The 12,230-nt window shown below is 50.5% G+C and overlaps 1 protein-coding gene across 1 annotated transcript; it reads right to left on the bottom strand.

Moving 5' to 3' along the window:
* Window positions 1-1,925: 1,925 nt before the first annotated feature.
* Rbp3 (retinol binding protein 3) lies at window positions 1,926-9,950 on the bottom strand. Its single transcript, XM_008834127.1, is given in 7 exon segments — window positions 1,926-2,248; window positions 2,854-2,996; window positions 4,737-4,927; window positions 6,930-7,528; window positions 7,531-8,484; window positions 8,487-8,543; window positions 8,546-9,950. Coding segments are annotated over 7 exon segments (3,672 nt in total).
* Window positions 9,951-12,230: the final 2,280 nt, after the last annotated feature.

Below are 12,230 nucleotides of genomic sequence, written 5' to 3'. Positions count from 1 at the left end.
TATATATATATATGGATGGGAGCGAGGAGAGGAAGGAAGAAGAAGGGAGAGCGGAAAGAGAGGCGCCCTAGAACTTAAGTGTTTACACATTGTACAGCAGCCATCCTTTTGCCTTATAAGGACAAAGGTTGAGAGCATGTTACACAGGCTGCTACTAAAATCCCCTATCTGTACTTAGTCTTATTTGAATGTAGCAGAGAAAGCACTACAGTGACATCTTGCCCAGGCCAGGCAGAGTGTAGATAGGATTGATTCAAGGGTGCGCCCATGGACATCTTAATGTACTGCTGGGTATACTCTGGGGGGGGTCTTTGACAAAGGGTTGGGAAGTCAGGGATGAAGTTATCTTTGGGGAGCTCTGCTGATTTAGCAGAGCCTGGGCAGCTAAAGTTTGACCTCACCAGATGCCAAGGGTAGACCACACAGGTGCATGACCTACCTTCTTATTTAAAAATTTATATTTAGCTTACAATGTGATGAAAGAGGTTGTATGAATTCCCAGGCACCCGCCAGGGGCTTTTCTCCCTATCATCATCTCAGGGCTACTCCTCTCAGGGAATGTGTATTACTTTTCTGTTGCTGTGATAAAACACCATGACCAAGGCAACTTATATAAGGAAGAGTTTATTTGGCTTACGGTCCCCCATAGGCTTCAAGTATTCGAATATGTTGTCCCCAGTTGGTGGTGCTGTTTTGGGAGGTTTTAGGAGGTACAGCCTTGCAGGAGGAAGCAAGTCACTGGGGGGTGGGCTTTGAGAGTTCTTAAGCTTTGCCAGATTTCCAGTCCAGCTCTGCTTCCTGTGCCCACTTGAAGATGGGATCATTTGGCTTTCTGCTCTGTCCACATTTGTCTCCATGCCTTCCCCTCCATTATGGACTGTTACTCCTGGAACCATAAGCCAAATAAAATCTTCTCTAAGTTGCCTTGGTGTTTTACCACAGCAACAGAAAAGTAACTAATACATAAGGTGTCTGAGGGCTGAAGATGGAGGACAGGGTAGACTTGTGTTCCTTCATCCTGACATTCATACATTCACACATGATAACTGAACATCCCAATACCATGCAGCAGACTAGGATGGGGATGGGAGACAAGGCTTGGAGGGCAGGGGGAGAAATGTTCCCAGGACTTCAGGAGAGGCCACCTAGTGGAGACAGGACATACCAGGAAGTGTCCTCACAGCAGAAGCCAAGAGCTGCAGGTGGCTTTGAGCACCAGAAACCTACACTCAATAAGCCCAAACTACACACTATATTTGAAAGATTACACAAAAATATGCTACTTATTTGTTATTCACAAATATTCACACAGTGGTTATGAGGTGAAGTGATTCTACTGTAGATGTAGAAAGTTAGATAAATTACACAGATGGTCTCTGCGTAATGGTGCCTTGACTTTTGATTTTTTGACTTTACCATAGGCTCATCTAGGCATTAAATGCATATGCATGTTTGACTTAACAATAATGTTTTATGAAGGATGAAGTTATAGACGTCTGTAATATATAAAATACTGTAAGAATCAATCACTTGCTAGTGGCATATGTGCCCTGTATCTGTGACTCACTTCATTCTACCAACAGAACTGCTCTTGGTAACAGTGTGAGGACCAGGGGCTGCTGCCTAGGAAGCGTGGGTGGGCCACAGAGATAGACTTCACACACTCCAACCCCCAAGTAACTACTATGGGAGGCTGCCTTTGAGAAGGCTGAACCCCCACTTTTGGAAATTCATGCAGAGGTTGGTATAATGACAGGGTCTGATGGATGCGCTCCAAGGGCGTCCCAATGCTAAGCCTGGCCTAAGCTCAGCAGGCCTCATGGGTTTAAACAGGACCCCATGTAGGAGCTCCTGTACAGGGCGAGAGGGCCTGTCATCACAGCTCTGGCCATAAAAGCCCTTCTCAGTGCCCCACAGGCTCTGCCTCATCCTTTCAGGGCCCGCTGGAGTGTTTCCTTGGCTCGGGTAAGAGCCACTTTTGCAGAAACGACCACATGGGGTGTCACTCCCACTCCCTCCCAGAAGCTGCCATCTGTGGCACCCACAGAACGGGCAGTAGGGATGGTGATGTAGAGATGGGTATCATCCACATGGTAGGTCTGCGGTGGCTGGCAGCCTCCACTGGTCACTTCACCAATGACCAGTGCCCGGCCCAGTCTCTTCATGATATAGGTGAACTCCTCTGCAGCACCAGCTGTCACACCACTGGTCAGAATGACCAGACTCTTCTTGGAGCCATAGCGTTCACCTGGAGGACAAAGGCACTTCAGTATGGGGTCAGATCAGTACCCAAGGTGGCAGCATTCTGCACTGGCTGGATGAGATGGGCAGGGCCTGGGGCTTAGTCCTGTCTGCTTGTGCTGACCTGCAGGCCACTGGCTTCTGAGCCTCAGTCTCTGCCTCTGATATGGGGCCAGTCATTCATGGCTTTCTGTGGTCAAATGAAGGGAAGGATTGACTTTCCTGAAGATTGGGTATGTTTCTTCCTGAATAATGAGAACCCTACATCTCACCTGAGAAGACTTTTTGCCTTGGACCCTGAGAAGTAGAGGTTGGGGGTGGGGGCATGCTGTTATTAAGCAAAGTAACACTTGAGTCTTGGCTCTTTCTCTTCTTAGCTGAGCGCCCCTACACAAGATATTCAAGCCAGCTGATGTTGATTTTCCTCTTCTAGAATATGGGCATAAAAGCATGTTGCAACTTTAGAAACTGAGGGTCATCAAGGCACCAAGTTCAACAGACCAGGATGGGGGTTTGATACTCCTCTAGTTATTGTTACTTTTACCTAATCTCAAGGCATCTTTCTCTGATTTTCAGAAGCTTTTCAGGGAATAAGAAGAAGGTTTCACATACCTGCGAGCCGAGTACGGGTCCAGAGTTCACTAACAGAATCATTGGGCCGGCTGTAGATCTTGTCCAGCAGAACTGGAGGGCCCTCGTCAAAGAAGTAGGAGCACAGGGCAGCGATGGAGGAGGTAGAGCCACCGATGTTGAACCTGAGGGAAGGGAAGTGGGGTCCACAAAGGGGCTGAGCTCACAGGTAGGTGCTGAGAGTCCCTCTGGGAGATTGGATGTTTGTCCTGTGAAGGGGTTGTAATTTCAGCCAGCCTCAACTCAGAGCCTCTCTACCTTCAGAATTCCACAAGTGACAGGATCCAGAGGATTTCCCTGAGTGCCGGTCCCTTGAAACCAAAAGACTTTGTGATCAAATCCTTTTATAAAATACTGGTCAGGTGTGGTGCCACATGTCTTTAATTTCAGTAGTTGGGAGGCAGGGGCAGGTAGATCTCTGTGAGGTCAAGGTCAGCCTGGTCTACATAGTGAGTTCCAGGCCATCCAGGGCTACATAGTGAGACCATTTCTAAAAAAAGAAATACTGGACTCTGAACTCTAATCATAGAATGCATTAAATGTTCTGATGAGTCCTGCAGATAGGAACTTGGTGATTTATTTCCCAATTGTATTCTGTGACAATTACACAGAATCTACCAAGTGTCTTAGCTCAAGTGTCCTAATGTGGCACTCGGTGTGGCAGTAAACTCAGGGCTGTGGAAATACATGGAGAGGGAGGGCCTCTGCATCCATCCAAGGCCTTTGAGATCTTTGCAGCTGTGTGAACTTGCATGGCCCCTGCCTTGCCACCTGGGACTGGGTGGGGAAGAGGAACCTCTTCTAGCTGATAGCCAGGGACCACCTGACTAGGTTCTGGGCCCTTGACCTCAGCATCTGAGCCCCACTCCCTACGAACAGAAGAGACTTTAAGCCAAGCCCAGCTTGCAGACTTGGGGCTTCCCTTTAAAAAAAAGTGGATAGTACATTTAATCAGAAAGAGACTTAGACTGAGGGTGGCTTGGAGGTTTTCTAAGTCACCTAAGGAATAAAGTGATTAGATAACCACAGGAATACTGAGCTAAGATTCTGGTCATGCAAACAAACAGGCCATGGGAAATGATCTCCTGTCCTGGGAGGAAGGCCAGCCCTGCTGGGATTCAGTGCCACCTAGTGTCAATGAAGAGCCATGCAGGTGCTGCAGGCTACTGGTACAGCTAGTCTGCCTGATTGGGTCAGTTGATTCTTGAGCCTTACTTTGGCTTCAGAGGAGAGTGGAAAGGATCCCCAAGGCAGGGAAGCAGCCTGCACGCCCACACCCATGGGGGTGCTCAGAATTTGCCTACCATGGATCCAGGATTCAAGGGAAGCCCGAGCCTGGCCACAGTCTGAGGACTCTGGATGGGTACGTGGTGGTGGGGTCTATGATGGGAACTCACCAAATATACAGTGTGTTTTTTCAGCAGTAGAAGGTGGTGGCGGGGTGAAGACATCCAACGACTGTTTTGTTATACATACATGACAATGGCTCTCTGGGGTGATTTTTTTTATGAGAGGTACAACCCCAGTAAAACAATCTCCCTTGGAGCTGCTGACACAGGGCTGGTGTGAAGTCATGGACCTATATTTTTAGCCTTTCCCTCCTTCCCCTCATTTGATTTATCTTATCAGGCAACAGATGTGGGTTAATTCTTAACCTGAAATGCACATTGGGATCATCAGAGGGGTTTTAAAAATTACCAGTGCTGGACCCCACCAGCCAATTAAATCTGAACCTCTGGTCTACTTTCCAGATCCCTGACAGGCAGGTGGCTTGGTGCCTCTCAGCTCCTGGGCTGTATCTCAGGGCCCTTTGATTGTCGTCAGCCAGTGCTATGGCTTTGCCTAAAATTGCCCAGCCCACCGACCTCATGTCGATGATCAGGGCATCCGTGTGCACAATCTTTTTCCAGATGTGCTCCACCAGCAGCTTTGAGACCTGGGTAAGCAGCTCACAGTCCCCAAACATGTCGAACCTCAAGTAGCCAATGTTGTCCTCCAGCATGTTTGTGTGGAAGGAAAACTTGATCAGGTCTTCAAAGACTTCCGGGGAAGGGATCTGGAAGTATGGCTCAGTATCAGGAAAGCAGAAGATGGCAGCGCCCAAGAAAGGGATACCATGAATATAGGAAGGAGCTAGTAGGTACCAAAGATTTCCCAGTGGCACGTCTGAGAGGGTACCATGTGGATAGTGGGCTTGGGATGGGAACTCATATGTGGTGTATCAGTCAGTTGATCGAGAGGCATTCTTGCAGTGGATGCTTACATCCACCAGCCCCCTATCTGGTGCCTTAAGATGAAAGGCCTAGGTGTGATCTCCTCTCTGATGCTTCTGGCATCACCAGACACTTCTCAATGTCCCTGCTGGAAGTGGCAGGACTCAATGAGCCAGAAGGAGGGTAAGGAAGCCTGTGTGGACTAGATACTGGCCTACAGCCCTTCTTTTTGACTCTAGCTCCTGTCTGACTGCAGTTGACTGCCCTGCTGCCAGGCCTCCCTGCAGCAACCTGTGTCTTGTGTCTTTCTACTCTCCACCTCCAACCTTCTCCATTGGCATAAGCTTATGTAGCCCCAGCAGGTAAGAGTCATAGTCCCAGTGTGATCTGCCTGTGGAGGAAGAGAATTTGGTCCCTTCCGCCAGCAGAGGGTTACTGGTTCTGGGAAGCTGCCAGGGTCCCACTGGGCTCTCCACTTACCCTCACTTCGTACTTGCTCACTTCCTGCCCAGTGACTACCTCCCAGTTAAACTGCCTGCATTCCAGCCTTCACCTCAGATCAAAGCAATGCTGTGCTATCCATTCCCTATGACCTTGTGGTACAGCCACCAAAGTGAAAGTGGCTTGATAGAGTGCTTAGATAGAATGGGGGCCTTGGTGAATCCAGCCCACCTCATCTACCAGGCCAGAGAAGGTCCCCTCATGCATCCAACCCAGCAGCCACACTCAGCCTATTCTACCTATTAGTGCTCCCTGGCACTTCGGCAAGTATTTTGGCCACAGCCATCTTGTTCCAAATTTCCCATCAAGCTGGACCTCCCTCTTCTACCTTAGCACAGTCAGGAGGTATACTGTATGGTTTGGTAGGAGATGACAAGGTCACTTCAAACCAAGGTAAGTCTTTGGGCTGTGCCCTGGCACCCCAACCATTCCAGAGCCTGTGTCCAGGCTCCATTCTTTATCTCTCCGAGGCCACAGTGGGCCCGAGTGACATAAACCTTATACTTTCTGGGAAGGAAACTTCATGTTGGGGGCGTCTGGTGACTTGCTGACCCCTTCCCCCATGCTGACCATGCAAACTCCTGACTTCTACCTGCTAAGACAGAAAGTCCTTCCATCCCAAGTTTTCACACTGGGCTTACTGAGTACTAATGTTGCAGAGAGGGACACAGGACCATGGACCCAGAGATTAGATGGGACAACAGAGTGACAGGGAAGAAAGGATGTGATGGAGTTGGAGAGATGGCTCAGCGGTTAACCACACTGGTTGTTCTTGCAGAAGACCTGGGTTCGAATACCAGCACCCACACAGCAGCTAACAACTGTCTGTAACTCCAGTCCTAGCGGATCCGACAGCCTCTTCTGACCTCTGCGGGCATTGCACTACACAGGTGCACTTACCTACACGCAGGCAATACACGCATACACATAAAAAATAATAAATAAAAATTTTCTAAAATGTTTGGAGAGATGGCTCAGCAGTTAAGAGCACTGACTGCTTTTGCAAGGGACCCGAGTTCGATTCCCAGCACCCACATGGTGGCTACAAACTGTCCTTGACTCCAGTTCCAGCGGAATCCGAAGCCCTCTTCTGACCTCCATAGCATTGCACGACATGGGTGTACTCACATACATGCAGGCAATACACTCATACACATAAACATAAATAAAATAAAATATTTTTAAAAAGTTTTTTTTTAAAAAAGAATGTGACTAGTAAAAACTATAACACATAAGCAAACCTAGAAGCCACTGTCTTGCATTGTACATATAGCCACACACATGCCAATAATCTGCCAACCCACTTCCAGGATTGGACCAGATCAAGTTTCTCTTGCATCTCACCTGCATGGGCACAATTCCAGGAGTGCGGTCTTTGGCATCCTCAGGGATATGGGCTGTCTTCAGGTGTGGGTCACCAGATAGCAACTGCAGGTCAGCTTCCAGCATGTCAGCCAGGGCGCCTTCTGAGGTCACCCTTGCGTAGCGGGTCTGCAGACGACTTAGCTTAGCAGCCAACTCAGGGGAGGCATAGTTATCAGCCACAAGGTTTCCAGCTGTCTGCAGCACTGTGGGAACCTTGGCATGCAGGGCCACTATGTCCTGGGCTGTGGAAAGAGCCTCACTCATGGGCACAGTGATGTCGGGCTCCACACCAGCCAGGTCCCAGGCCTCACCAGTGGTAGAACTCAGGGCCATCTGGGTGGGCATGGAGGCATATAAGGAACTGTTGCCCACCTGATAGATGCCCACGGAGAGTGCCCCTCCAGCTGTGGGCTCTCCGATGACTGTGGCCCTCTGTAGGTCCTGCATGGTGTGAGCAAAAGCCTCAGCCGCAGAGCCACTATTGTGGCTCATGAGGATGTAGAGATCCTTGTGGGGACCATAGCGCTGCCCAGCAACCAGGGGCAGGGTCCATATTTCTGTGGCCCTGGATGTGGCGTGTCAAAGATGGAGTAGAGATGCTGGTGGGGCTCTGCCTCAAAGAAGTAGGAGCAGAGCAGTGGCACAGCGGAGGAGTAGCCGCCAGGGTTGTAGTGCAGGTTGACGACCAGTGCAGCAGTGTCCACCAGCCTCTGCCACACCAGTCGCACCAGCTGTGGCCCAATAACCTTCACTGTCTCCAGTTCAGCCATGGCATCGAAACGCAGGTAGCCCAGCTGGCCTGGCAGCACCTCTGTCTTGAATAGGGCCTCAATGAGATAGGAGAGCTCCTCCGGAGAGGGAACAGCAGGGGCTGGCGGGGGCACCTCCTCGGCTACTAGCTCGCCAGGGCTGTGGAACACCAAGAGGCGGTGGTCCTCAGATACTTCCTGCAGGTCAGCTGTGAGCTGTGAGGCCAGTGACTCCAAGTCTACAGCTGTGCGGTAGGCCCCTTGGGCAAGCTTGGCTCACAGCAGGACTCCTGCCTGCCCTGCCACCTCTGGCCGGGCATAATGAGCCTACAGTAGGAGTCCCGTGCCTTCCACCAAGGTGCCCAGGCTGCGGTGGAAATCCAGCACCTCTCAAGCTCTGTCTAAGGCCTCCTCAGCCAGCACAATGGCATCAGGTACCACACCACCTCCCAGCCAGGCCTCACCGTGGTTGTCAATGAAGGTGAGTACAGGCACTGTGAGTGCCAGGCCACCCTCTGGAGTGCCCAGCAGTGGCACCGTGCAGGTATGCAACAGACTGCCAGTGGTGATCTCACCAACCAGTGTGGCCCAGCCCAGGGATTGCATGAGGAAGGCAAACTCTTCAGCAGCTGTGGCTGTTCCGTGGCTGGTGAGCAGGTATACTCCACGCTGGTTGCCGTATCTTGGGCCCATCAACTCCTTGTGGCTGAAGTGCTCCTGGGTGACATTGGTGGGTCGGTCATAGGTGGTGAAGAGGTGCACAGGGCCGGCCTCAGGGCCCTGGAGTAAGACAGTAGCAGAGGCACGGCAGAGGATGGTCCCCCAGGATTGTGACGCAGGTCATGATGAGGTGCTCTGTGTTCTGCAGGGGTTTCCACACTTGGTGCAGCACATAAGGGCCCAGTGCCCTCAGCACAGAGGGATCAGCAAATCTGTCAAGGCACAGGTAGCCCACATTGCCTGGCAGCACCGACACCTGAAATACAGAGTCCACAAAGGCTCTTCGGGCAGCTTCTTCCTTGGGCACCTCAGGAGCTGCTTCTGGGGGATCATCAGCTCCAGTCTCAGGCCTAGAGGAAGTTTCTTTCAGCCCAACGGCACGCACTAGGAGCCTGGGATCCTCTGACACAGCCTGCAAGCCAGCATTGAGCTTTGTCACCAGGTCCTCCTCAGAGACTACAGCTGAGTAGTCCATACTAGCCAGGTGCTGCAAAAGGCCTGGCACGTGGTCCACAAGCGTGTAATAGTTCTACAGAGCTTCCTGAAGACGAAAGACAACTCCCAGAAGGGCACGACGCAGGGTGAGGATGGCCAAGGCCTTCTCCAGGGCCTGTTCTGCCGGTGTCCCTACACAGGGAAACACTCCACTGCCCTCCCATGTCTGGCCACCTCCACCCATGGGCCCCAGAGGCACCATAAGGAAGAAGTTGGACTGGCCTATCCTCAGTTTCTGGAGGTCCAGGGCACCACCTTCAGTCTGCTCACCCACCATGATGGCCCTGCGCATCTGTTTGAGGATATAGGCAATGTCCTCAGCCACTCCTCCAGTGTGGCCACTGGTGAGGACCACCACATCCTTGTCAGCACTGTACCTCTCCCCCAGGACCTTGGGCAAGGTCCAGATCTCTGTGGTGGTATTAGAGGGCCGATCATAGATGGTGTCCACATGCATGATGGTGTTCCCGGGGTGCAAGTAGGAGATGACATAGGGAATACCAGAGACATGGCCCCCAGTACAGTGCCAGAGATCTAGCACCAAGGCAGAGGTATTCATGAGCTGCCTCCACATGTGGGCCACCAGGAATCCCCCGAGCTTACTCAGTACCTCCTGGCCCAAGAGATCGTCCACCCATAGGTAACCCACGTTGCCCTCCAGAACCTCATGGTGAATATTCCTCTGTAGCTGGGCCAGTAATTCTTCTTGAGTGAAGTTGGTGAGTGTTGGGGCTTGCTGAGGAGCCTCAAGGGTACTGGGCTCATAGGAGATGAAGAGGCATGGATCATTCAAGGAACTCTGTACCCCAGCTGTCAGCACGTGGGCCAATGTCTGAGGGTCTGAGATACCCAGAATCTCACGACTCTTCATGGCCTGCTCGATGGCTGCCTGCATCGCCATCAGGTTCTCAGGGAAGCAGTAGTTATCCAAGAGGACCTTGGCCATGTCCGGCACCAGGTTCGGCTGGAACAAATGCTTGGGACCAGCTAGGCCACAGAGCAGTGTGGACAAAAGCAGGAGCCATTGTCTCATCATTGGGATTCCTGGAGCCCTGGCTCCTGAACCACAGCTTCTTTGCCTATGCGGGGATGCGGCACTGCTCCTGCCTTTCTCCCTTGACCTTCTTAGCTGGCAGACAGAAGGTCTGGGACTCAACTCAGGAGTTAGAGGGGAGGCTTCCAGCTCTGGTAAGCCCTTAATCCTGTCTAATTCAAGTGCATCAGCCTGAGGACAAGGAAGAAGGGGCCAGGGTGGTTTGACCCGGAAGGAACACTGCATTTTGTCTTGCTGAGCCATGTCTGCATAGAATAATAGGAATAATTGCTGTTTATTTTGAGTTCCTGCCAAATACCAGACCCTGCGCTGTGTTTTACAAACACAGTTTTCACTAAAGCCTTGCAAAAGAGCATCCTTAACCTGTATGTAAATAGCTTTTCCCCACTGTTGTGGGTGAGTCATGGCTCTGGTATTAGCAGAACTTGCTGGAGTTCTGGTTCAGCTGTTGTCTATTCTATTCTGTGCATTTAGGAAAGCATCTTATTTATTAGGCAGATAAAATGAATTATTGGGTAGATCGAATGAGATCATTTTCAAAGCTCTGTGCAGTGCCAGGTAGTAACTGATGAGGACTCTGTAGTCACTAATTGAATCCATCATAGATGGGGACAGGTGAGGGGTGCTGAGAAGAAGCTGGTGGGACCATCATCTCAGAGCATGCCAAGGCTGAGTCTGAGGCCACTATTGGCCTCAGACTTGAAGTTTATTTTGACACCTTGCTAATTCCTCTAGGAACCATCTAGGTCTCCTCACAACTTTTCAATGGGGTGTGGTAGGCAGGAGGGAGCATCATGGGACTAGCGATTACAGATCAGATAGAGTTACCTGTGAAATCTAGTGACCTGCATTTTCTTGGAGAATGGAGACCCCTGCTAGTTAAAGGCTCAGCCCAGTGCTTGTAGGGAGAAATGAGTTATAGGAAAACATGGGTCTATGTGGTCCTAAGTTGTGCATACATAATCCAGATCATCCCCTGTGTAGACACACCTGGGAGCCAGTCCCAAGTGCTTTGTTGTATTCCACCTTCTGCTCATGGAAGTGCTGTGGGTTTTGCTGGTGACTGACTTGCCCTAGATATCCAAGAACATCTTCCATGGATCCAGTACCTAGAACCTTTACTTTACCAATACAGCCTCTTGGTGGGCACATTTCTCTCATTTAACAAGCATTCCTTGCTCAGACTGTAGCAAGTTTGTACAGACAAAGAACAGGGTTGCTACAGCCACCTCTGGTTCCTACTCCTGCCTTCCCTGAGTTACATCCAGAATATACTTGTTGGGATCAGTGGACAGGAAGTAAAGTCCCAAAGTGTCTCAGTTGGCAGCCTAAGAAGGTGGTCTTGGGGAGCTTTCTTTGCAAGCTAGAGAGTCACAAGTCATTCTGAGAATGATTATCTGAGGATGTTTGCAAAGTGGTTTATAAGGCCAAAGAGGTCAATTAGCTAAAACAAACATATTTTTAGCTCATTAGGATTTGTTTAATACCCAACTGACATATGGTCACATCATTCTACTGCTTGCAGCCAATAGAAATGAGGCTGATTTACAGAATCAGGCTTGGGTAGGAAGACATAATTGTATCTGTTGTCTCTCCTGAGTCCTTTCTGGGAAGATCAAGACTTTCAGCTTCCATCTGGCTGTCTTTCAGAGGTCCTCTGGGGACAGTTTTCTGTCACTGCTGGAGCCCGGACCAACCTCTGGCCAGGAATGGGTGAAGACAACCAGAAAGAAGGCTCTCTTTTGGGAACATGTAGCCCAAAGAGGAGGAGAACAAGGAGTATCCTGGGGGCTAGAGATGGGCTTTGCAGTATGGTATTGGTGGATAGACACTGGCAGTTATGCAGGCCCTTGAACACTGGGTGGAGTAACCTAAGACATCTGTCCCCTGAAGAGAGACATTCTACTCTGATGTGTGGGGTAAAGTGGAGCAGCTAACTGCCAGCAACATCTATCCACATAGCTGCTCATGCCAGCACACACGCATGCACACATGTACACACACACATACACACACACACACACACACCTGTTCATATACAAACTGACTCCAGTGTGCAGATGTCATACACCCGTGTCTGCCCACCCAGTGACAGCTCCGTGTCCCTCCTCCCTGCATCGGCCTAGGGAAAGTGATAGCACATCTCATAGGGGCTCATAGTGCAGGTGGGTGGGAAGTGTGGGGCTGGAGGTCCCTCAGCTCTGGCCTCTCATTCAGGAAAAACACATATTCAACTTTATCTCCAAGTGAATTTTCAGAGAG

Source organism: Nannospalax galili, unplaced genomic scaffold, assembly GCF_000622305.1.
Source record: "Nannospalax galili isolate Female #2095 unplaced genomic scaffold, S.galili_v1.0 scaffold996, whole genome shotgun sequence".
Classification (NCBI taxonomy): Eukaryota; Metazoa; Chordata; class Mammalia; order Rodentia; family Spalacidae; genus Nannospalax; species Nannospalax galili.
Note: the sequence above shows the minus strand (reverse complement) of the source record. Positions and strands in the feature narration are given on the sequence as shown.